At 42.1% G+C, this 27367-nt stretch overlaps 1 protein-coding gene across 2 annotated transcripts in view; it reads left to right on the plus strand.

Annotated features, from left to right (window-relative positions):
• The first annotated feature begins 443 nt into the window (after nucleotides 1–443).
• The window catches only part of kibra (WW and C2 domain containing protein kibra), a 53582-nt gene continuing 26658 nt past the window's right edge, over nucleotides 444–27367 (plus strand). Inside the window, exons 1-3 of one of the 2 annotated variants that reach the window (XM_022073275.2) lie at nucleotides 444–726; nucleotides 14416–14525; nucleotides 21294–21388. In XM_022073275.2, the coding sequence (XP_021928967.1) occupies nucleotides 599–726; nucleotides 14416–14525; nucleotides 21294–21388 (333 nt within the window). In that variant the 5' untranslated portion in view covers nucleotides 444–598. The remainder of the gene's footprint in view (nucleotides 727–14415; nucleotides 14526–21293; nucleotides 21389–27367) is intronic. The other variant, XM_022073276.2, reaches the window with a different exon arrangement.

Here is a 27367-nt window from a genome sequence, read left to right on the forward strand (position 1 = left end):
ATTTCTTGACCAACTTTGCGGCTATGACCTCAAGGTCTCAGCCTCATGCAAAACTTTGTGTACATAACGAAAAAAAATTCGTTCCCGCTGTTTTACTTGGAGATAAGCTGTAATATTGCGTTGCTAAGCAAGTGATATACGTTTGCTTAGGATGAGGGGTTGATATATTAGTTTTATTATAGCTGCATTTGACTCGTAGATTGTTTAATGTTTTCAATAAAAATCACGTCATGCAGTAAATACATTTTCTTCCTGTTTGGTAAAAAACTGGATAGAACCGCGGCATTTCATTCCGGCCAAATCTCGCAATGGCTTTCGTTTCCGACGCAATGTAAAACTCGAATATTATCTTTCTCTCTCACAGTGTGCCATGCAAGGGCTTGAGGACCAAATAGAAGTCATTCAAGTTACTTCATGGTTATGTTAATACGCGCATTCCTTTCTCAAGGCATCTGGTTGCCGATTGGCTAGTAAAGGTGACGTCAGATGTCTCACACAGATACACACACATACACACATTATGAGGAATTCAATATGGCGAGTAGCTAAAGTTGTGTTGCCAGTTGCTATACTTTTGCATGGATTTAAGTGGTGAAATATGCCAAGGAGACGAAATGGAGAGATACCTCTACCCGACGGATGGGATTTTGCAAGGGATTACGACGGGAAAATATATTTCATCGATCACAATAGCAAGAAAACAACGTGGATTGACCCACGGGACAGGTAAGGAGACTTCACCCTGCGGGGCCCCACGTCAAAACCCTAAATTCCTGAGATGTTTCTTGAATTGATGTTGTAAAATTCGTTTCTAACAGCGTGAGAAGTGTTATGAATGTCTTGTTAGTGACTAGTTTAAAAGGTTCAATGTACACATTGCGTACAATATCTCCCAGGTTGTGTATTTTATTATAAAATTGCATTAATTTTGGTTTGGACGGTGAATGCGTGTGCTGCCATCTCCCTGAAAAAACGCGAGATTTAGTTGCAGATTATTACATGAGTATTGTACAGTACGTGCGAGGCGTTTAAGTGATATTTCGTGGCAGTTTAGTGTAAACATTTTTGGGAAAGAATTCGGTAATATGTTAGATGGTAGAATCTCATGCTGTGTATGTTATTTCAAAACGGTACGCTTAACAGATCACTTCTAGTACTGTATGAATATTATGTTTTGGTTTATCGGATTAAATTTAGGATATTTAAGGTTAACAGCAAAGATGTTGGTCTGGCGGCATATTGTGAAGTATTTTATTGTGTGTTAGGATTTATGACATGGTGCATGATTACTATTTCGTTGATATGATTAACGAAAGTACTTCATTGCAGGACAACTTAAATACAAATGTGGGATGGCGCAGAATTATGAAATATGCATTGCTGGCATTCTTAATAAACTGCTTAGACTATAAACAATAAAATTGGTTGAGAAGTTATGATTTTCCAGCCACCTCGGCACTCTTGATTCTATTGCAAGGTTATTGAAAGTCGACCGATTGTCGTACCCTTGTAAGTCCGGGAGACGTTTTGAAGAGCTGTCATTATTATTGTTATAACTTTGGTGTTTTGTTATTGCTGATGGTATTAATATTTATGCTGCAGATTAACGTAAATTTGACGTAGGATGGCATTAAATTGTAGATCTGATAAGTTGTTTCCCAGAAATACTTTGAAAGACTGGTACGTACAAGTAAACCATTGAATAAGACTGTAATATTTACAAACGAGTGAAATTGTGTGGTTGAACGTTCGTAATGTTTTTACAGTGTTTGTTTTTATTGTATCATTTCTCCATTCTGTAGTATTTTGTCGCTTGAGCTGTGTCTGAAGGTGTCTGAGACAGCTTGGCGTCTTCTGAGTTTCCAGAAATGTTATTTTCGGAACATGGTTCCTTATTTACTGAAGTTGGCAGCGATGTATGAACGCACGTGTTGCGCATGTCGATTCGCTGTATATATAATTCATTTCGTAGGAACAGCAAGACTGCCCGAAGTCCAAAACCTGTACGTGCCCGTACAAATTGTTTATTGTGGAAAATAAATAGTCGTTCATCTATAACTTTACAGATCGGCAGCAACCGATATGAAGACGATTCTTTAAAACAAACAGTTCTACCCCTTTCATGCGGTACTTTTGGCCTTGTGTTGTCCGTGGAATTCCGCAATGGAAGGACTAGCCGCTAACATGGAAGTTACCTGCATCATCCATTCATGTTTTCCAGCCATACGGCAAACGTTTGTTGACTTTCACTCTGATGCTTGGCAACATGGTATTTCGTAGTGACAACAGTATAAATAATTTACCCATTCCCTTACGAATGCTTTAATATCCGCCTTGAACTCATTTATGGTATGCGCCATTCGGCGTATGTTAGCATAACGTGTAATGTAATTAGTTGTATGGTACAACCTCCTTTTACTGTACTGCAGAAAAATGTCTTTCGCAACTTGATTGTGGCTCAGCTGATGTCAGCTGGCTCTAATGTATCTTTTATAATTTGTTAACATTACGAGCGAAATCTATTAATTGTTAATGCCGCACTCAATTGACCTGGAGAATTTGTTACCCTAGGCATGTAAGCTTTTTTTTAAAGTTTAGTAACAACATATTTTTAGGACTAACTAACTAACTAACTAGATGGCTTACCGAACCCGAAGGTTTATCACCGACTTAACCAAAGCCCTCCACCGGACCCTGTCCTGGGCCACCAACATCCAGTCTCCTTCAACTCCTACCTCCCATAGATCCCGCCTGACATTATCCTCCCATCTACGTCTAGGTTTCCCCAGCGGTCTCTTCCACTCAGGTTTACCAACCAATACCCGGTGCACATCTCTTGTCCCATCCATGCGCGCTACATGTCCCGCCCATCTCATCTTCTCGACTTAATTACCCTGACAATATTGGGGGAGGAGAACAGATTTTTAAGCTCATCATTGTGCAGTTTTCTCCACGCCCCATCGTCTTCCCTCTTAGGCCCAAATATCCTCCTCAACACCCTGTTCTCAAACACCTGCAATCTGTGTTCCTCCCTCTCTGAGTGAGAAACCATGTTTATTTTTAGGACTAGTGTTTTTAATAATTAGTAATGAATCGCGAGCCGCTGAATTACAAATGTCGACATTTTTTTTGTAACTTCTTGGCAGTTAATGAAAATGTTATTATCGCAAGCAGGTTCGTGTATTGCTCAGTATGTTCTCAAATGTAATGAATAGTTGTTTGTATTCGCTCAGAAATTTAATTTAGGTGGCAGCTTTTTTTTTGTGACGCAGGTTGATACGTAATTAAAAACGCACGCGGGGCGGACATAACACGTTGGCAGGTCACGAATTGAATGAATACCTCGTCATACTGTAGGGCATTTGAAGTGACAATGATAATAATCCATGTCTTTAGTGTTTGAAAAGAGGGTTTAGTCTTTAATTGATCAAAAAGTGCATTCCGAAATTGTCCACATTAAGAGGATAATATTACAACCGAATTATGTCACTCTAAAGGACAGTGATTTCCGTTCAGTGACGTAAGCAAGTGTAGTTCCTTGCTGACAGTTGTTTTCTTTCCTAAAATGTTGTGATTGGTGCGTTGACACCACAGATCTGTGCTGTGGATGATACCGCGAATAACTACTCGTCCGGTGTTACATACACAAGATTTTAGGTAAATAGAACTTTCTTATAGACGGAAAGAAGCCTGAAGTGATTGACAAGAACAAGTCAGATTGACGTAATTACTGTGGACCCCGGACGATGCTTCTGGCACGCCTGCTTCTTATTCGGAAGGCCCCGGCTTCAAATCCCCGTGCTGAGAGAGGTTGTCCTGACAATATTTTTGTGGTTTTCCTCAGTCCCTCCAGGAAAATGCCGTCATAGTATCCTAAATTAGGCCACGACTATTTTCTTGCACGTCCTTCCCAATTCATTGTTTATTATAACATTTCTTCCCATCTCATAGTGTGAGTTACTGACAGTGTCGTTAAACAAACGAATAAATTATATCGAATTTTGCTGCGTGCGTGTTTTAACACTGATCAGGGAGATAAAGTCGTGTCGGCCCATAATAGATACATACAGACACTCACTCCACCAGTCCACAAGCCCGGAGGTGTTCGGCGATTGTCCGAAGCTACCCAAGTTACGTGGGCAGGCCTGGGCTGTTGCGGTGTGGGCGAGCGGGGTTACCACGTGGCTGCTTCAATGTCCGAACTCCTCGTAGGGCCACAGGTTGGGGAGAGATGAGATTGAGGATTGACCTGAGATCAAGGTGCTTAGGAGATCATTCGGACCTTGAAGAGCCATGAGAAAATTGTGCTCATCGTTTAGAGTTCTGGCGCGATTAAGTCTAGAGTCAAGGCGTGGGCTGGGTATGTAGCATGCATGGAGTAGAAGAAATAGATACGAGAAACTTCTTGCATTGCGGTTGGGATACTTCGGCATGGGTGGATAACATTAAACTTATGAACTGTCGTTCATCGCCTCCAGCTTTAGAGAACCCCTTTTCTACTCAGGAGATGTAGGCGATGTGTTCCGAAAGGTTGGTAACCACCTACAAGGCTACACGGCTTCATAAACCCGAGCATAGTCCATATTTTCACCGCCGAGTAAACCGCAGATCTCAACATTGAACTTGTTTTGATAGAATACATTGTGCAAGCCTGAACTGACACGGGATAGGTTAAGGTGGTTACTTATGTGGCAGCGGTTATGAACATTGGGACAACAGGAACTATAATGCACGGGAGGAATTCTGTTCAGCGAAGAGCGTACCCCGAGTGAGGGATATTTCAACTGCAGTAAGGAAAAATTGTAGGCTTCTTTGGATAGATTTCATCATTGTCAAAACATACGTGATTCACTTTTTATGAACAGGCCTGCACCCAGTAATTGCAGTGGAAATTTGCTGCTACATATACTATTAGCCGTGTTAAGTGTGTCCGTTGTCACCAGGACATGACGCGACCATAGGTTTGGGATAGACGGTCTCCGGATATGGATGGTAGCCGCGAATATACTAAATAAGTAGTCGTGGACAGCTGACAAGGGGTGATCCCACAACTCGAGGTTTGGGCGGGAGCTAACAACTCCTCACCGTCAGACACCAGCATGTTATGAAATTGTACGCAGGGCCTCGGGTGTACACGGCAATTAACTTTTCCTGTTAAACTAAAGGCGGGGAATCTGACTAGCTGAGCGACTGTTAGTTTATCAAGGACACACGCAGTGGCCGCTCGTATTGAATTGTGCACGGTGTTCAGCTGCTTGAACACTGGGATTTGGAACTGGTTAGAGGGCCTGACCGTAAAAAATGATGATGAACATTCTTATATTAAAGATAAATTACATTTGTACTTTATTGATTGGTCTGAAAGAAGCCGACACCGATCTCAAGAGATGCCACTCTAAAGTTTCCTTCAGTCACACACCGGCTTACAAGTTATAATCGATTTTGTAAGCTGATTCCTGTGGGCCTATTGTTACTGTATTGTTTTGAATGAACTCGGAACGAGTTGGCGTTTGTCACGAGTCACTTTTATGTTGCTTATAATAGCAGAATCGTGTATTACCATAGCAATGTTTGAATAAACTCGGGGTGGGTTTGCATTTTTCGCGAGTCTCTTTTTATTATTCGGTTTACAGTAGCAAGAAGCTAACATGCGCCCTAAGTGGACTTTACATCACAGTTTCTTGCCACACAAAATTTCCTCGTGGGTCGGTCAAGTTCTTTCCGAAGACCGCACCCGGCCTTGGGCAGTGTTTTACCATTTTTATTCATGTGTCTGATGTTTGATATCAAGACACGCGTAGTAAATACTTATTTTTATGAGGTTTGTTGTTGGCTGTTGTTCAGTGAATTGAAAACTGTTTTTTGATATTATCAGCCCCTTTCTAAAGACAGATAAATAATCCCTGTGCCTTCAGCGTGCGCAAGAAGTTATCTTCATAGGAGGCGTCAACGAGAAAATCTGCTTGGTAAGTGGATTGTTAGGTTCCCGCTTCGGCTACATCACCCCTTTCGGCAAGGACACGTTGGAGGGTATGGTGAAGGAAACATTTTCACTATTCGTGGGTAGAGAGATCAGTTGGAAGAAAGCCAATTTTAGGTCTCATTTCTAAAAATTTGAGCCGGGATGAATATATGTCCCACGCTTACATTTTATTTTCTTGGTGAATTATCTGTCTGGGTACTTAAAGATTAAAAGCGAAAAATAAAATACAGCTTTCTGCCTTAAGACCTCTGGTAACAATTTGGCAGCAATTTCCGAACTTGGGAGACCAAGACGTTGATTAAAGGATAATATTTAAAAGTGACGTTAAAAACGTAGGATGTGAGGTATCGACTGGGCCAGTCAATCAGAAAAGGGTCCATCAGCCAGCTATTACGGTGGGATTCCATAAAAGCTGGAAAATTTCTTGGCTAGCTGAGGGTACTATTAGATTCGCAAGAAAGACTGCCTCATTGAGTGAGCTTTCATGTTGGTACTACAGTAGTGTCGAGTCGTTACAAGTTACTTAGCCTTGTGTAGTTCGTAACGGGAAATGGCATGGAATGCGTAGGAATTCATGATTACGCCGAAGACCGGTGTAGACTTCTAAGTCACATTGCCAGTCTAAATTAGCTTAATGATAGGTTAGCATTCTAAATGGAATGTGACAGTGTATTATGTCGTACAACGTGCATGAAGAACATACTCTGACACCTTTCATTACGAATAGAACAAAGTCTGGGGAAATTCTGCTCTGGATGTCGCATTCTGTATATATTGACGTCTGGCCGTGAGAATGCTGTGTGTTTTGAGAAGTAGGATTGATGTTGCACACGAGAAATGAGAGTTGTGGTTAGAATTTAATTTTGGTTCGGGTTTACCTACTAGAGCATACTACATTTTCGTTTCATTTCGTTAAATGTGTACCAGAACAAATGTTTAATTCAGAATTATTTTGACTGTATTTCATTGTGTATTTTACTCATATAAAATATGTAGATAAATAACTAATTACAGTTTGCGACTGTAATTTTGACACTTGCAAGGTATGCAGGAAGTTGGAAGGGAAGAAAGATCAGTAACTATTACCTAAGCAAAAACATTTACTATTTACTCTACAGTGGTACTACACAAGCATACTTACTAGTGGCCAGTATGTTCTGAACTGGTGCTATGCGTCTTACTACACAGCAGACTGTCCCTCGATGTTCGCTCAGGCGGTCAATAAATTCCCAGCCTTTAGACATTTGACGGGTTATTTCTCAATATTTTAAAATTTGGGTCCATAGTCAACGTTTGTTACCCTTTGGCAAGCAGCTGGGTTATAAATGACAAATTATTGTAACATAATCATAATTTATTAAAATGCTGCTGCTAACATTAAGATCGAAGGCGGGTTGAGAACCCTTGGCGTATGGAATCAGAATGTAGTCTTTGCCTAAGTCTCCTACCTTCCGTTTTGTGACTCAAGTTCGTGATCTCTCCTGTGTGTGCTATACGTTCCGATTCTTTGATTTGATCGCTGTAACGTACCCTTGTATTCCCGTCGCAACAAAATTGGATCCCGGAAAAAATGTGTTCCTTGTGTAGCAGCATTTTCCAAATCTTTCAGTGCTCAATCAATTTTGAATATACAGTGTTTTCACTGTTGTGGTACGCTGTGAAGTGTTTACCGACTATTAAACTTTCAAAAGGATCCTCTGAAGAATGTAATGCACCAAACCTTCGCTTGTTCCTTGTTAGAGATCCAACCCAAGGCAGAAAGCAGTTGATGGAGGTCACACATCCAACACAACAGCTTAAGATTGCGTCTCTTGATGAGTGACTCTTGACAAGGCCGGTCACTGCCTTGACCCACAATGCAAAGCTAAGCATAAAGATCACCTGCTTGGACTACACGTTGTACACCGTATATTTATAATGCACATAGCAAATTGCCCTGCCTCTCACAGAATATGGCAGTCACCAGCAGGAGATGACTGTGGAAGTAGGCTTGTAGGTTCTTTAACGACGCTGTGTCGCCTGCAGTTATCGATTGATTTGGAAGGGAAGGGAAGGGGAAAACTGCGATTGTTTCATTTTTCAGGGTACTTCCTGGAAAAATTACAATTTCTGACAGTGGTGTAACCGAAGGGGTGGAAATTGGGGTTGACACCCCACTGCATCGCCAGAGCTGTCCACAGTGGAGCGACCGTCTGGGCTTCTGCGCATCGTCAGCACAAATAATATAACTCTTTTGAGCCGTCCTGGCTTCGAGGGTGGTAAAATCGTATATCGTTCTCTGATTTGTACTTGACGTGGAAGTGAAATATTTCCTCGTTTAGCTGTGGTGCCGTCTTGTTAATAAGTCATACTTGAAAGCCCGCTCACCGCATGACAGGGTGCTGTGAAGGCACAAGCGACTTATGGTTTTCAACATCACAACAGCTACATTTCTTGTTTCTCCCGTGACCCGTCTTCAGAAAAGTAGATGAACCGCGCAAAGGTGAGAGTGTCATTAAGGCGAGACGGTGAAGATGTCGATTGTTGTCTTCTCAACAATTCAGGTTATGTGGAGGCAGCACTTTCCTCTTAATTTTGGTGACCACCGACAAGACCACATGAGCCGGGATAGCTCAGTCAGTATAGTGACTAGCTACGGGCTGGACGACCGGGGTTCGATCCCCGATTCATCTAGCCCCTGCGTCCAGACCGGCTCTGGGGCCCACCCAGCCTCCTCTACAATGGGTACCGGGGTCCTTTCCCGGGGGTAAAGCCGGCCGGGGCGTGATGCTGACCACTCACCCCCATCTAGTGCCGAGGTCAAGGAAGAGAGGAGCTATACCTCCACTCACCCCAAACGCCTACATGGCGTATAGTGGGACAAACTTTGCTTTACTTTACCGACAAGACCACACGGCATAACAACAAGTAGACCACAATCGAAAAAGCAGTTGATACATAGGCAAATCCCTTATTTCTTAACCCTTGTTGCTGGAGATTTCGTTAGACAGACTGAATTTTGCATGTGCTTGTTGGCTACGGATACATCGGCGATGTCATCTGTATACTTTACCGATCGTGACTTGGAAGCACTAATCCCGACTAAGGATGTGAATGAGATATCTTCAATATTTGTTGCATGCGGTAAACGTAGGTACGGCTTGAATTCCCTGAGAGAGAAATGTCAGCCAATGAACTGATAGCATGAATAATTACAGAATGGGGTTATCTTACGTGACTTGGTAATACCGCACGTCATTTCCTAACACGTGCGTCATGAAATGTGATAAGTTGCATTAATATGGAATGATATTCAGCTACGCACACGACCTCTCAACCTCAAGACTATATATTTGCATATAAAACCAATCGCACTTATTATCAGTCTTAATACAGAGGATGTTACGAAATTATCAAAACAAAACTGCTACTGCCTGTTTATTTATAGCGTGACAGTATGAATGATGATACGAATTGCTACTGTTTGCTGTGTGATTAACAAGACTTCATGAGGGCCATGCCACTGGATTTCATCCCAAAGCCGTAACTGACTAACTCCTTGAGAAGCTAGTAGTCGACCAGTTAGTCAAGCAATTCCACGTCATTTGTAACACTCCTTGGTTCATTTTCTTGTTCAGAAGCCCCTGCCACCGGACTCTATCCTGAGCTAGACGAGTCAATTTTAATACTATTTTCCCATCGGTGCCTAAAGTCTCTTCAGTTCAGATTTTCCAACCAAAAATTTGTATGCGTCTGTGTGCACAAATTTTCTGAAAAAGGAATTAAGCAGTATCTGCGATTTCACGATAGTGTAGCAGTCCCATATTCACTGTGTGGAACCTAAGATGCATCGCTGTAGTCTCTGGACCTCACTGTTGGATCCTGTTTTGAATCAGTTTTGTCAAGGTTCAGATAATATCCTTACAACTTATTTCCGTCAAGTTTCCATTGATCATCCACTGTCGCATACAAATTAATCGTATGTACCTTGTGTTAAAACACCTGCAGTTAATTGTAATACTGATCTAACACGAACTCCTGCAAGGAGTTTGATTTTAAGGTCCAGTTCCAATGTCCGAAGTTCAGTCCTCGGACATCGGACTGTGCAGTGAACCGTTGGTCGATTCCGACCTTTTTTAGTTTTATTGGCGATGTTAAGATTTAAAAGTTGCATTATGTGCTTTTCTTTAACAGTTTATTTCAAAGCCTTTTTGGTTTTTATCTAAAGCAGTTGCATCATTCACTGCTTTTCAAGACTAATCATTATTACACCCAATTAGAAGTATGTGTATGTGGATTGTCTTTACATATATATGCTAGATAGTCCTGTATTTCGTAGTATAGGAGGATGGAGACAATTACTCATCTCCACATATTGGGAAGATCAAATTAAGGCAGATGAAATTGGCAGGACATGTAGATCGTAGTAGGGTGGAAAATGCATACACATTTTTAATCGGAACCCCAGAAGGCAAGCGATTACGTGGGAGACTTAGGAGTAGATGGGAAGGTAGTATTAATACTTTCTGGCCGCTGAACAATGTTATCTCGGACAGAAAGTGATAATGGTGACAGCTCATTCTGAAAAAAGGAAAACAAGGCTAGAATGGTGTATCGGTAACAAGTGGCTTGCATTCGGCACATATCCGGTTCCAGGAACACCGGGCACGCTAAATGGTATTTCGTGGTTTTCCGCAGTCATTCTAGAGCCTGCAGAGCACCTTGCTCTACGCTATGACCGTTGCCTTCCAAACAGTTTCCAATCCATCATACGTAATGAACCTACCATCTCATTCGGCAACAAATAGTCTTGGAATTTGACACGGAATAGGCCTGAATACAAAGAATAGTTGCTGGAAAACAACACTGCTTAACATAATCCCACGGGCTAAAACGACTATCGTTGGCGAAAGTTTCGTTTCCACACAAATGTGAGGCAGGTGTTTAAATTAGACATCAGAAACGGGAGACATAACTCCTAGGAACGCAAGCCTGGAGTGAATTTATTTCCAATCACTGGTAACCTATTTCTCGCAAAAAGAAATGTTGCTGGATCAGCAAGCAATGTAAACAGCTGCCACTGCGCGAAATGGTTTGTGTCTGCAAGTTCCCCTCGCCGACTTACTTATTGCGCCCGCGGGAAGTTCGGGTTCCAGCAAACCAAAGACGGGAGGCTGAAAGAAAAGGAATTCTATTCGCTTAGCATTCCTCGAATTCTGCAGACATCCGCATTTGAAACAGAAGGGAAAAAAAAGGAAGAAAACATTCTAAACTACGCCACATTCTTTGCATCATAAGAATAGTACTCCCTCTTGACCATTAGTTTGTCATACCTACTGGTTCTTAAAAACCTTCCTGCATATGAAATGAACACTGAGTCCACGGATGTGTGTTCGACTGTTCACTGAATGAAAACCCACTTCACCAAGAAGAAAATAGCAATTTACCACAAAGATGACTATCCTCTTGGATGTTATGTAGTGCAGAATGTTAGAAGTTTACCGACGTTTCAGAGGCGCTTCCATCGTCAGGGCAATGAGTAAGTCGCGCGCGCGTTTATATAATAGTGACGTTCAGTGAATTGAAACTGAATGGGATATACCACACTCTGGATCAAGAAATGAAGAAATGAAGCACATCAAATACGGTTAACCACACAGTTCAGAGTTGTCTTCCCGCCTTCCATCTAGAAAAGCAAAACACAGACTTACCGGCATCTGCTCTGATGTGAAAGAACGGTCTCTCACATTAAGGGAAAAGCACATATTAAGGGTGTTTGAGAACAGAGCGCGTAGGAGAATATTAGGACCCAAAAAGGAATAAGTAACTGAAGGCAGGAGAAAACTGAAAAATAAGGAGTTTCAAATATTAATAGGAAAATAAAATCAATGAGACGGGTGGGGAATGTAGCATGCAAGTCAGACAACGTCAACTCAATCAAATGAGCGCAACATTTTTGGTCAGAAAACCTGAAGGAAATGGACAGCTTTAAAGAACTGTTACAAAATGAAAATGGATATTAATCTATGAGGGTATGGACTGGATTCTTCTTGTTCTGGGCTTGGAATGTTGGCGGCTTTTTTAAACGTGGTAATGAGCATTCAGGTTCATAAAAGGCGCCACATTCTGTATTTGTCACCTTGTTCTCAGCGAAAGTGACGATTTAAAATTTCGGTAGAATCCTCCTCCCCGATGATGTGATGGGATGGTGGTTATACATTATGAACTGAAGGAGACAGGAAAGATTAGAACCCCGGATCTCACGGACATGAATGTCATCCAACGAGTGTACTATGTTCCGTGGAGGGATCTTGTGTTGAACTTTTGGGTCTGGTAACAAAAAATGTGTATTACATTGTAATCAAAATACACACCATGTGCAGAACCACGCAAAGATATAAAACACAGCTGCTCATCTCCGTCATCCACAGAACCAAAACCTAACTACCTTTATTCTGAGACCAGCCAAGTGTCTTAGGACCGAGGGTATGATATTGTGTTGCTTCGTCAGGGCTATAGCACACCTTGTGGGGCGGTGGATTAACTAAATGAAATTATGAGGGAAAGTTGAATAAGTCGGGAAAAAAACCTGCCCCAGTGCTACTTCGTCCACCAATAATCTCAGATGAAGTCACCCGGGATTGAACCCGATTCTTCATGTTGTGATGCTGCATCTACAAGCAAGAGATGTGGCACGACCGTCCACTGTCCACACGGAACACATGACGGAATATTTTTATTTTGAGGCATATATTACTGCAGAGAGCTACATACCACAAGAGATCCACAGACCCACGTATGCAAGATTGCTGAATGAGGAATGGGGAGGGGAGGAATGGAATGTGGTGGGGTGGTTAGACAGCCGCCCCTCGCTTTTGTCTCATCCTTCCGGGGGCCTGCCAGCAGGCGTACAAATGTGAGGGGCGGAAGCTGTAGGGACACATTGCCAGCATTCCTCAGCCTCCCCCGCCTACCTGGCAGCCACGCCGACTGCTCCAAAAGCCGGCAAAGCCTTGTACCCTTTGAGGTACAACACATCTGAGGCTACACATAATCAAAAGAATGTTCGTCTTGAAATGGACTTATTTCACAAACTAAGCTATTTAACATTACAAAACAAAACACAAAAGACTGTAACTGTAGTACAACTCTTGACGATGGTCCCAGGTTTTTAAAGAAAGAATTTAAAGAATTACATTCTCTGCCTCTAACTCCATGAAAGAGTCCTCCTTGACAAACTGACAGTCGTCAGATGGTCAAGAAATCCCCGTTTTTTATAAAACCCCAACGTTCACCGCCGTGTTCATACGATGTCGCAAATGGACCCTGCCCTGATCCAGCTGAAACCAGCCGACACTCTTTAAAAGCCATTTTAAGGTCGTGCAGTTAGCAGCATGCGGAAAATGTGTGTTGTGTTTTTGAAATTTTTTCCAGTGAAAGTAATTTTTAATTGTGGGAGTGACTTTTACGAAAATTATAATTGGATGGAAATGGCGATGGTATCAACGATGTTAAATTTTTGGGTCGTGCTACAACAGCGTTAGTTTCTGTGACTGTCGATTTTAAAAGTGGATTGTACAAAGCGAAACTACACGAATTTATTATCATCAAGGAAGCGGGAAAATACACAAGAATACGTGGGAGCTTGATTGACCATGGGCACACAATTTGGCAGCTCCCTTCCTTAAATTCACGGATCGCCGGACAGTGGAGAGTCGTTCCTTCTACACGGAAGGTGGTGACCACTCACCTTTGCCTGCTGTCGAGGTTAAGCATACGAGTAGCTATTCCACCATTCCTCCTTCCGTCACCATAGCGTGGTGCCTTATTCCTTCACAAAACATATGCAAATTGTGTGTTATTATGCAGTTGATAAATTTGGCCATTTTATGACTGACAGACACATGAAAAGTTGTATTTGTGCTTAGCATCGCGCCATTTAATCGTATTGTGTAGTGGTTGAAACGCTCCACGGGTTCCTAGCCTCCGAACTGGAAGTACATCTCTGCAATCGTTAAATAGGATCATAACGGATGGCGTCCACTGAAATAAACATGTCAAATAATAGATTATTGTGTCTAGTGAGTGCTGATAACATTAAATATTTATAGGTAAGCAAGATAAATTAATTTTGGTGAATGGGTTCCGAAGGCGAATTTGTTGAGGTTAACTTAAAATGGTTATACGAACGTTTTTGTGTGCTTTTGGCAAGTGTTCATTGTGCTGGCTGTAGTGTACTCATTTGTTTGTTACACAAAGAATATCACAGCTGTAGTGTAGTGGTCTTCGAAGCGCATCGTAAAACGACAGATTTGTGGGAGCACTTGGTATTTTTACAGCCATGCTGAGAGTAATTTATTGGTGTGTTTGTCTATGTATATGATTCCCATCGTTTTCATGTTTTATAGAACTTTATTGGGTTTATTTTATAAATGTGTATTTGTGGTTTGCAGGTTTACGAAACCACAGACGTTTGCAGACTGCATCGGAAACGAACTTCCCCTGGGCTGGGAAGAGGCATACGACCCTCAGATAGGCTCTTACTACATCAACCATGTCAACCGTGAGTACGCTGTAACCTTGTTGGTCAATTCACGTTAGTATTGCATTAAATCTATTCCATTTTAAATGCAGACCATTAGTTTCAATGTAATGAGCGATTTCCTGACTCAGAGCTTAGATGCAGAAGATAGTCTAGCAGCTTGTCAATAAATTACCCGCCTTTTATGGTACCCAAAGTTTCATTACCTAGTTCACTGGCCTCTGTCCTGAGTAAGATTAATCTTATTCTCACTTTTTAGACTCCGTGTTAGAAGGGACAAGAAAGAAGCCAGCCAATGGTTCGCACGTCTAATATTAATTGCCGTACCGTGGCGTCCACGAATAGGTGTTATCTTCATGGAGAGTTTCTTGTTAAGTTAGCACCACCCCCGCGTATTATGTGCGACAGTTGGGTGAATCAGTACGTGTAGTATAATTTATAGTCTAGTTTTTTTTAGTAGAACTACATTTCCTCCATTTTTTTTATTCTGAATGGATGTTAGTGGAATCAGCTGGACAAGGTTTAGTGCTACGAAGTTAATATAACAATAATAGTGGCTGGTTGGACGTAGAAAGTTGGCTGACCAAGAACAGTTGGCCTCTGAACAGCGAGGTAAAGAACTAAAACATCAGAACTGTTTAACAAATGAATGAAAGCGAAGTAAGACTTACATTGGTAAACACAGAAAAACTTATTCAACAAGAACAGAAAGGAAAGAAAAAAGCATACGAAGATTTGCAGGGGTTGGACGTAGAAAGTTGACTGACCAAGAACAGTTGGCCTCTGAACAGCGACGTAAAGAATTAAAATATCAGATTAGAGAAAGCGCTCCGAAAGGAGTACATAATAGTAGACGTAATAGCGTCAGAGTAGAGAAACTTGCATATGTACGTAATTTTTCTGAATTATTGTTTCACATTTTTGTCTCGGGTTGACCCACAGTTTAAGAACGCGATATGGAACGAGTGCATAGTCGCTAAGATTGCAGACAGATCTTTTAGCCATGCGAAGGTCTGAACGTAGCCTTGAGATTAGCAGTGGGAGTAATGATAGGAGTAAAACTATTTACTCTGTATTACAAAGTGCAATAAAGTGGATTACATATATCAGCGACACTGTAGTAGGAAAACTTGAACTTCAGTGGAAAGTGGAACGATTTATACCCCTTTTAACGTTTTTATCCAGTTACATGGTTTATGAACGGTTCCAGTACATGAAATAGGCTTAAAATATGATTTAGCAAGCGGTTTTGGATTAAAATTAACAAACACTCGGTTGTGTTGCCACACGTGCTTAGACATTGGCATGTTTGTGTCACCTTTCAACAAATTAGTCAAATCTTTATTCAGACTGTAAATAAAAACTTGTCCTAAAAAACCTTGTTTACCCTCAGACCAGGTATGGACGAGGTATTCGAAACTTGGTTAGACGTTTAATTAAGCTGAGAGAATCTGATAAGTGTTGTCGACAGTTTACGTTTCCAATTCGATAAATAACGTATAAAATGTTATAAATCCCTTAGGATTGAGTTGAAAGGAAACACGTGGTTGTGAGGATTGAGGTTCCTGTGGCGAAGGTATCATTGCTCGCTCTGCAGAAGGAGACAGTACGTGCCATCGAAACTTTGGTATCTTTCTGCGAATCTAACGTCGTCTAAGACCAGATGACTGTCGTAATCCCATATTCATAGACAAACGTTACGCATTGCCCACATAGGCGTAACAGTTACCCACTATAGAGATATTTCAAGTGATTTCAAGTTATTACGTATAGGACGTACAAAGGAAACCGAACTGAAATTCTTGGTTAATTATTTGAACTTCTCTTGAAGAATATAGCACGAGCGGTTTTCCTGCGGCATTGATGGAACGCACTGTTTCACTAGGAAGTGAGTGCACGTGCGGTAGTTTTACCGCTGCGGTAGAAAACCGCTCGTACGCGGGTCGCAACCGTTGAAACTGTCTGTTGTATCTAAGGAATGCGGGCCGGCCTTTCAAGAGTAGCAGACATACTTCAGATAAAGAGAGTATTTCACTCTCCTAAATGCTGTTATTATTGTCAATCAGTTATCAGTAATGTCACGTGTTTTTCCCCCTCTCGTTCTTGCTTACTTTCCGTCGTATAGTATTCACAGTGCATTCCTCAGTGCTTGTACAATCACCTAACTACTAGGCGGCTGCCATTGCTGCATGACTAACTTCGGGGTTAGCTGGATGATTTTGCGGATGGAATGCATGTCTAATTTCCTTCAGCGGTTTTGATTCTGTGAAGGGATCAGATGAATGATTTCTCAGTATGTATTTCTGTTTTCTTCAGCATTTTCAAACCGCATGTAGGGACAGATGAACGATTTCCCAGGCGGATTGTATTTCTGCTTTCTTTGGGGTTTCTAGGCGTTCGCGGAGAACTTACAAAAGTGTGCCTATTGGCTTTGCCATGCCTGTCTGTCTGCATGTAATAACAGAACCGCTGAACAGATTGAAGAGTTACACTTACATGTGTCAACATTACAGTTTTGGCTAACAAAATGAAAGTAACGAGACAATTTACATGATTACGTCGGTTTTTTGTGCATTTCTAGCGTAACTCTCAAAGTATTTATCGGAGCGAAAATTGTTTCGAAGAAGTTGCAGAGACAAATGAAACACGTTTTACGCCCCGTAATCTCCCGGGTTTTTGTAATAATTGATTGTACCACCTGTCTTAAATAAAGGAGAATGTTTGCCCTTCAGTACTTGGGTCTGTCTGCTTGACTCCCCGTTTTACGCTACTTGTGTAAGACGGAATCAAATATTTCCATTGAGGAATTGAATCTCTGTAAGCAAAAACAGCCAAGCCTCAAGAACTGTTACGCTATGCGTGCATTTCCAGACTTGTTGAATCTGAATACGTCAACTGGATGATTAACCACACGGAATTATGTCTGTTTTCTTTTGCGGTTTTGAGTCTTAACTTCCTGTGCTTTGTCAGTGTGGCCATAGGCAGTCCGCGTTGGTCTCTGGATGAACGGTTTCGATTAAATTTGTATATAGATGGAATTCCTGGTCGTCTTGCAGTTACTTTACGAAATTGTAATGTGTTCATTGTTATTTATGATGGCATCTAAACAGCCGTTTTGTGTTTTAACGGTCATGTAAAGTTCCAGGCCGATTTGTATCAAAGATACAAATGTTCGTACGCCGCCTGGTGTGGACTGTACATACAGATACAGTGTGAAGAAGACGGGGGCATGTTCTCTGTAACCCCTTCATTGCTGGCCGCTGTTATTTCATTTGGATGTGTTCGATGTCAATAAAAACAGACGGTTTGCTAAATGAGTTCTGATCATTCTGTCACCATCTTTGAGCGACTGGTGTGATTTGGTCGTTTATTTCAACGTGCTAATATGACTCATTGGAACATGCTTATCTTACGTGATCATCACCTTCTACTAGAGAATTATGCCTGTGTGAATTCAGTTAAACATTTTCGTGTATGATTGCAGAAAATCATATCTGCCGTGTGTGTACGAGGGCTGCAACGTTATGGTAGAAGTGAAACACGGGACAAAGAATTTGATGACTTAATAATATCGTTTCCTTTCTTGATATCTGCAGTTTGAAACATGAATGGCTTATGTCGGTATTACCTAGTCTCTAGGTGTGAGGCAAATAAGGGACCGCGCAGTTCTGAAAACATGGAATAGTCTTTATGTTGGTAAGGAAATGGTTATGAACACATTGTGGGCTTCTGCGTCAGATATGTGTGCAGTTGACAGTCCTCGAATCATCTAACACTGGGTGTTGGATGGGGAATTTGCCCAAGGATACATCAGCAGTAGTAGTAGTAGTTGTAGCGAGAAGGGGAAGGGTACGGTGATAGATTACATGCATACACCGAGTGCGGTTGTCTGTAAGCAAATTGTAACATTCCAACCATACCAGGCTGCTGATAGAACGTGAAAGAATGCTTTTATATCACAACACTGCTTGCTTGTCGTGGCTGTATGCATATAGCTACTTGCTGTCCAATTTCAGTGTTGCAGACTGTTTATAATTCACACGGTATAAAATTGTTGAAGAGAATCTTTGGATTTAAGAGGAAGAAAATGACAGGAGAAAGGATAAACTTGCATGTTGAAATACTATTAGTCATCAAATTGAGAGGGGCGAGATTAACATGTAGCACGCATAGTAAACGGAAAATAGCTACTGGCAGTTAGCATGCTGTTTCGTATCATATTTGCATACACACCTACAGTTAGTTAATGGTAACAATTATGTTCTTAAGTTGTATTTGAGGTTCTCAACCGCGGTGAGTACCAAGATGGCTGGCTGTCTTCTGGGTTGTAGCGCCGTGTAGTCTGGCAGACGTTTATCACCGCCCTGATGATGAAGACAGCAAGGACCTCTCAAACGTCGGTAAACTTCTACCAGACTACACGACACTACGACCCAGAAGACAGCTACCCTAAGTGTGTTTTTAATTCGTTTGGCGCAGGAGATTATATTTGCATAAGGACAACGCAAACAGAAGGTGGCAGCTCGTAGTGTTCGTGTGTTACGCGGAATTTTGTTACAGTGTGTGACGATTACCTTGACGTTGTTGAGTGATGAATCACAGAGAGCCTGTAAAGACAGCGTCACAACAAAACTTTTCATTAACTGCAATGGCGAAGTCATAAATATGCAGTAAGACATTGGGATTTTTTTACGAAATGTGATATAATATTAGACGTGGCATAAGACCACTGTACCCAGTAATCACCTGCTACGTGAATTATTTTTTTTCTTTCAAGGAAATGTGCGATCACACAGAACTTAAGAATAGTTTCAGTTCTTTCATGCAAAGTGCACTAATGTGATGGACTATACGCTCATAGGCTGTACTTGTTTAAAATCCATGTAGACATAGACGTAACATCATCATCCAGATTTATTTCTGCTAGTTTAACACGTGTTTGCCAAATTTGGTAGTTTTCTGTGCCTTGAGATAAACGTTTAAAATGTGGAAGTCCTACAAGACATTGCTGTAGAACTTACTGAAAAATGGACACTCCTATGTTATTAGGAAATGACGCATTCTTTTACTTACCGAGTGCAAACCTAGAACAACTGTTCATGTAAGTGGAAACAATTTTATCCTTGGATGAATTATCAAAATGACATGCCTATTATTGTCCAGAGAGGCTGTTAGATGATTAAACATCTGCGTGATATTAAGTCTGAACGCCGAATTCCGACATTCTGAGATTGGCCGGACAGTAACCCAAGTAGTGTGGTTTATGTCAGTAAAAACGTGTCCTTTGACTAATTTTGACGTCAACCAGTAGGACAATGTGCGCAATTTCCTCTCTAAACTATCCTGTCCTCAGCGAACCTTTAAATTCATGGGTTTACTAGTAATTATCCTTGTTTTGGACATTAGCCTTGTATGGCTGTGTTAATCATGGGCATGTCAGACAGCGACAAGTGGACAAGTGCAGGAAATGCTGACAGGAGGGGGATCATCTACCAGAAACTGTGTCAAAGCACAGTGCTGACAAGATACAGATTAGAGATTATTGCCTGTGCGTGGCTAGAGCCGATAAATATTGGACTGCTTTCACACGTGAGCCCGTGAGCCGCTCACCTGAGGGGCTCGCTGAGCCGGTATGCAGCTCATACGGAGGCGATAAGCAATTCAGAGTTCGGCTCTCGTGACCCTCCGTTAGAGTTACCAACTTCACTCAGTCCCTCCAGCACCACATTTTCAGTGTATTAGCAGCGTTCAACAAATTATGTTAGAACTTGAAGCAGTAACAGTAATATTTTATAGCGTAAGATAAAGTAAAGTTTGTCCCACTATACGCCATATAGGCGTTTGGGGTGAGTGGAGGTATAGCTCCTCTCTTCCTTGACCTCGGCACTAGATGGGGGTGAGTGGTCAGCATCACGCCCCGGCCGGCTTTACCCCCGGGAAAATTTTATAGCGTAAATATTATAAATTATTAATAAATAGTACCTATTACAAACAGCTTACTGGAGTTTTTCCTCCACAATGTGCCTCTCGCGTATAAAGGCGTTGGCTAGACTGGCTTGATCTGCAGCCCACTGAGCCTCGTGTGAAAGGGTCCAATGCATTTTGCTGGGATGTCTGTCCTCAGCAGTCGCTTCAGCTCGCGTGAGCCACGTTTGAAAGCAGTCTTAGGGTCACTTCTGGCTCTAGCAGTGTGACCAGGGCTTTTTGAGGGACCATAACAAGACCAGGGGCGCACAGTGGACCCAGCAATTGTCATTTTGTCTGTGGCGACTGAAGTTGTGCCCCCTAGACCTATACAGTACAGTGGTTTATGTTTGGATTATGTAGATAATGTCATAATCATTCGTGTTTACCATGTTTTCAACGGCAAAGTACATTCTAGTTTTCTAATTCCTTGTTACTTGTGCGCAGATTATGTTAGTTTTTCATCTCTTGCCGACTTGCGGGCCGCACAGTTATATTCAAATCGTCAATTTATTGAAACTTATCAGTTTAATGCCAGTAACTTAATGTCACGAACAGATTAGCATATTATTAGTAATTTCCCCTTGATAAATTTGTTCGTTACGTATTCAGCAGCTGTTTCATCATACAGATTGATTCAGTGTTACAAAAAGTCACGCCGGCCACACAAAACATCGGCGGGCCACGGGTTGAAAACCTCTGTTGTAGCCAGTGGAATTGTGTTCTTACTTACGATACATGTGAAGTTCCTCTTTGTTATTCTTCCTTCTCAATTTTACTGTAAATGTTATTGTTAGATGTAATTCGCCCCATTTACTTCCGCAGAGTGTACTCAGTTGGAGGACCCTCGTCTGGAATGGCGGGCAATCCAAGAAGCAATGTTGCGGGAGTACTTGCAGACTGCTCAAGACGTTTTGGAGGTGAGTACGATCATTGGCTTTTGATCATGCGGGGAGAATTATCATATTAGACGAATGGTACGTCCAGATTACTCATGTTTGGGCTCGCTTGTGCTCGGGCCGGTGTGTACAGATGGCTGTATCGGACACTACAGCGAACTTCTAGAGCCCATTATTCCGGTTGATCGTTCTGATTGGGTTCGGGCTCGTGAAAGCGTTCACATTCACGGAGGCAGACGTGCCCGAGTAGTCTGGACGTACCTTTATGCGTAGATGAGATGCCCTCCGACACTAGGAAACGGCATGAAGAACTGAATACTTCATGCGAGCTCAAGATCGGGTCCGATGGCGGACTTTTGAGGAACACAGTGAATTGCCTTTGTGTTCCATTAAAGCGGGGAATACCGTGACCAGCTGAGACTTCTTGTGAGTTATTTGTTATATTTGGGTTTGCGTTGTGGACGGAAGAACAACTTCTGTTAGCGAGACCAAGCCAGGGAGCTAGCTGGTTGCAATGAACTGGCAAGCTGTCTGACTGGGTAATTAAATGCAGGACCACAGTAGCCATCAGAGTGTTATAGTGTTCGTACACCTAACATGGCCAATTGAAGGCCTGATAAACGGCAGGGAAACGTGAGAAATTTACCAGATTATTGGCGTGATTGGTGCAGTTCGTGACTGAATGGAATTCAGATTGCATCGATTTTCGTTTCTCTGTTGCTGATGGGAGTGTACTGTACGGAAGCTCTTGCTATTTGTCTCTTGATGTACCTAATTTAAAAGTTTAAATTACAAATTCCACAAAGGCTTTGTGTAGTCAGGAATGATACTTGGATGGATACTGCACGTAGATTAAGCAATTTGCGTAGGTACGAAAAGCAACGTTATTCATTCACTTAGTATAGTCGGCGCAGTAGTTTATGGCCGGTGGAATATTGAAGGGGAAGGCTAGGAGCGAGTCATTTGTGCGATGGTATAATGCTGACTGCACCGAGGAGATTATCGGACTGAACGCCCAAACAAAAGAAATACACTGACCGTGCCACCTCTGGTACACGGAGTAGGCCCGTCCGCCAGCTTCTCCACCGGCCAAAAACTACTGCGCCGACTATAAGTGCATTTTTGTGGTTCATCAGTCGCCTTAGTCCTTGCACTTCTGCATGCATAGGCCATGTATATTATTTGCAATTTACGTTAGTTGTCAGCTAGAAAGTAACAGATTGTTTGCTTGTACAGACGCTTGTATCTGTGAACATGTGGCGAAGAAGATGGTGGTTGTAATTTCTGTGCATGTCGTTCCCCCCTCCCCCACCCCGTCACTGGTGAAATGAATTTGTTTGATTTTCTTGTGGAGCTTTTGCGGTTTATATACACTCTGAAGGGAACCGACTAAACATTCAAGGGGTTTTCTTATTTTGCGTACACCAACGAGTAGATTAGATAACCGAGACACTTGTTTAAAAAGTTTATTTTCCATTTTTCTAAAACGTACCGAAATAAAAATCGATTTTATTTAGATGAGCTGAACCAAACAAAAGTTGTAGGAGGATGAGAAGGGCGGAGCATGTAGCATATATTGGGGAGATAAAAAATCCGTACAGAATTTTAATTGGAAAACCTGAAGGGAAGAGACAACTTGAAAGATCTAGGCGGAAGTGGAGACGAGTGGCGGGTTAATTTGAACACGGTAATTAACATTCCAGCGGCATTTAAAGAGCTGAAATTTTAAACTATCTGAGCGACTGTTAGCTTCCCAAGAAGAACTCCCTCACGATATAGTTTTATTATGCCGAACAAGGGATGTACTCGGTGGTGGTAATGGTGTTACTCAACCAAATTTGTGTCTTAGACTGCTGGCTTGTAGTTTCCTTCTGTGTTGCATTTTAATTAGGTGACGGACGAATTGACTCACACACCACACAAGATTGTTCCTAAGAAAGTTGGGCAAATTCTTGAACCCTGAAGTGCCTGTTGCAAATTTCTGTGTATCTTCTTCAGATTTGCATACGAGCGTTGTGGTTGCCAAGCACTAGTCCGCTCTGCCGTTCTGAAACCGGAAGCTGTATGAGGTTAGCAGGGTGGTGGTGGGGGTGATCACCGTGGGAAAGGCAAGAAAACGCTTTCCCCGCTAAGAGCACATTACATTCAAGATTCCTGTATGACCTGGCCAATTGCTCGTGCTAGTAACCACGAGTCTTTCTAGGTCATTTCTTCTTCACTCAAGAGCTGACGTATACGCGGAGAATATTTATACGAAGTTTTGCAAGAAGTTGTCGCGATAGTGCGTGCGGTGGTTTCGTTATTTCGCCAGACTGCTACGTATTCATCACACATACCGATTATGGTAGGGCGGTTGAAAGACACGCAGCTGCCGTTAGAGGCAATGTAATCCAGTTGATAAGTTTTGGGTGCGTAAGTAAATTGGAAACATAGCTGCTCGTAATTAGAATGTGGATGCCTTCAGCAACGTGAACACTTCAGCCGATACGTAACCAATTAATGCGATTCAGAGTACTGGAATCGATTTCCGTAAAAATCATTTTGCAGTTCCTGCATCAAAGAAAACAAATTTTCCATTACAAAGACCAGACGGTTAATAAGTTGTCGTGGCCTATTTCAAGGGACTGGCCCGTTACTTGCTTGGAGGGACAGTGTAAAATCTCGAAAGAAGCCAGGATTTGAATCCGGGACTTTCCGAATACGAAACAGTTATGCTAACCAAGTTGATTTCGACGCTCGATTGTGCCAACAACGGAAACCAAGAATCAGTCCTTTACAGTTACGTGTTGTGGGAACTAACAAGTCGGTGAAATTCAAACGCATATGGCTGGGATTCGGGAGATCCTGGGTATGAATCCAGGACAGGGACCAGGCATGCCAACTTGAGATTTTTCCGGGGTTTCATTATTTCCTCTTCGTAGAAGTCCAGTTATTACCGGCTAATCATGCGTATATGCTTTGTTATGTGTTTCATTCCCCGTATTTGGAAGGTACCCTGTTCGGATCTTGGTCGTGCTGACTAAGGTTTCCTGTGACTCTTCACGGTCGCTTTAGGTATGCATCATAACTTATCCCAGGGGTAAACAACCGTAGATAGGAATTTCCTACGTTTGCATAATTAGACCGACCTTCATTTCATATCACTTTATACCTGAAGGCATGTAACGAAGTTTCTGACTTCGTTGACAGGTTTTATTACGTTGAACCACGTGCACATTTCATTCTGAGACGCAAGGATAACAATTACTAGAAAAGGGTCTGAATTGGAGTTACGAAGTTACAGATTTATGTCGGCAAGAGATGGAAATTCGGCCACTTTAGCCTCAGGGAAAGATCGCTGTAGCATGGGTCGGCCCTAGACCCGGTCTGGACGTGGTGATGAAAATAATCGCTACCCCTACTAGGAATCAAACCCGCATTTACCCTGGTCATCCACGCGTACGTATTAATATTATGAGATTCGTCGACGGTGGAGCGGTGAGGGCCAACGGTTCTGTGGAACACACTGCCTACATCTTCAGGTCCGAAGTTGGAGGCATCGGGTTGTTGGCACCAAACTACATGTCACACAGGGTCACAACGCAGATGTCTGTCTGCCGTCAACAGAATATGTATTGTGCGGTATTTAATGCAAATGCGTCGGAAAACAAACCATGCGTCGGTCCATGCATGCGGGCAGAAGTCTCGTAAGAGCACAGACGTGGGCCGGGCCAGAGTGTGATAGTCCCAGGGAGAGAAACTCGCTCGGGAATGTGCCTCCATTGCGATGTTGCCGTCAGCTCCGCGCGCTTAGGAATGTTGAAGGCTAAACCACAGCGGAGCCTTTAAAACTGTACACTCTCTGCACTATTGGAAATAGAGATTGACACTCTTCATTGAAATAGAGAATTGTCACTGCTGGCAAAGCTGAAATTAGCGCACACTCCGTGGAAGGCGAAGAGTGGAAATAGCGACACAAATGTACACAATCTGTATTGACATTTTTCGAATATTCGCAATATTTGCATGTGTATGACTTCGGCTTTTGGGGATAAGCCGTGTCGAAAGTTGTTTGTCCATTTTGGCAAAAATTGCAGTTGCCATCATCAGAGTGAATGTCGTTGCAAGAATTAGGAAGTGATTTTACATACAGAGAAGATATATCCAATAGCGAGCGATCACATGGTTAAAAAAAGAGGCGTCGAAAAAGCTATATCAACCACGTGGTTAGGAGAGGACCGAATGGAAGGATTTTAGCGATTACGTTTTTGCGAAAACCTTGATCATTCTAGGGGGCTTCTTCCTTAAAGAAGCGAAAAACGCGTTTTTCCATGCAAACCTGGTGAAAAGGACCTTTTAAAATGAACTAAGTGTGATTTATGTCGTATTTAAATTTATCTCCCCGTTGTTTAGTCAGAAATCGGCTACTTTCTCTGAAAGCTGAATGCAGCGTACAAAATGAACCCCCAGCCTCGAATGTTGCTCATCGTTGTCTGGTTGCGTCTTCGAAACCACTCGACACATTGCAGTTGCTTAGGTAATTATCAAGCCTCAGCAGATGCCGTGAGCAGGTGACATCAGCGGGTTTTCATCTTCTCTTGTTTCCATTATCTGTTCGCATTCTGGCTCGACATCTCTTCTTAAGGCTATATTTGCACACTTCATAAGAATTTGTGATTTGAAGTTGCGGATGAGGTTTGTTGTCCGATTTATAAACTTATGTAAGTTTCGTGTTTACGAGCTGGTATATTTAACGGTATATGGACTTGAGAAATCGGTGTGTGAAATTCATTACGCTTGTTACAAAGAAACAAAAGGTTTTCGTAAATTTGGCCTTTTGAAATTAACAACAAAGGTGAACGCAACAATTATTTTATGAAACATTAAATCTATGTTGGTCTTTTGGATTGTAACGCATTGTTGGATTTGCAGATACATAGATACGAACGTTACGAAGTCATTTACTAAATCCATATTCGGGGCTGTAGACCAACATCGACATATTTACCGCCGTGGGAACCTGAAATTTCTTGTCAGTAATGTTCCTTGCCACGGTGGTCTAGCGGTTAGAACGCTGGCCTTGTAATCCTGGGGTCCCGAGTTCGATTCCCGGCGGTGCCCGAATTTATAACTTGTGTTGGGCAAGGCCGTGGTCTAGGCAACACGGAGTTTTCCTCCGGGGGCTTCTCCGGTTTCTCCGTGGCATCCCAACAATTACTCCATTCACACACAGAAGAAGGCTATGGCAAACCACTTCTGGATCATCTGCCAAGAACGTATATGAACAGGTCCCAGTCCGAGAAAAGGATGGAAGGATCCTGTTCATATGGACCTGTCGTCAGACAGAACACTAATAAAAAAAATGTTTCTTGGTAACCTTCATTGGCATAAGCTGTTCTAGTAATACATAACACTCCGCAGACAGGAAAAATACCAATGTTCCTGGCATATTCTCACAAGCTTTTGAACCGCCAAACGTTTCATAAAAGGATTGTGGATAATCATTTACAAACTATGTGGAAGGCATAGTCACTGGCTGTTTTAAAGTAGAATCTTAATATTTGCGTGGAAGGACTAAGGAAAAACACAAACGACCTACCTCAGGGTGGCTGAGTCGGGATTCGAACCCGTATTTATGGTTATGGGAGAATGGTTAACGTTGTACATCGAAGGCAGATTACTGTCACGACATTTCCTTTAGCCACAAAAAGAAAGCATGCAAACCGTTGGGAACGAATTTTGGCCCTCGTACTTTCCAAATTAAGATACCACTATGCTAACCTGTTCGTTGTATTCATAGTTGCTGTTGTGTCACATTACCTTAAGTGCCACTTTCTTGACTCTTGTAACCAGTAAATAAACAAACGAAACTTTCCTGGTTCAAAGTTAATGACATTTCACCTGTTGTCAGCTGGTGAGAGTGTCGTTGTAAATGCATGATTCATTCATTCATGGGAATATATCTGATCTGTTGGCGCAGTTTAGGGGAGTTTCGTATCTTCGTCTGTCAGATTACTCTCT

Source organism: Zootermopsis nevadensis, unplaced genomic scaffold (genome assembly GCF_977971745.1).
Source record: "Zootermopsis nevadensis isolate Lab colony 2312 unplaced genomic scaffold, Znev_1.0 Znev_ptg000022l, whole genome shotgun sequence".
Classification (NCBI taxonomy): Eukaryota; Metazoa; Arthropoda; class Insecta; order Blattodea; family Termopsidae; genus Zootermopsis; species Zootermopsis nevadensis.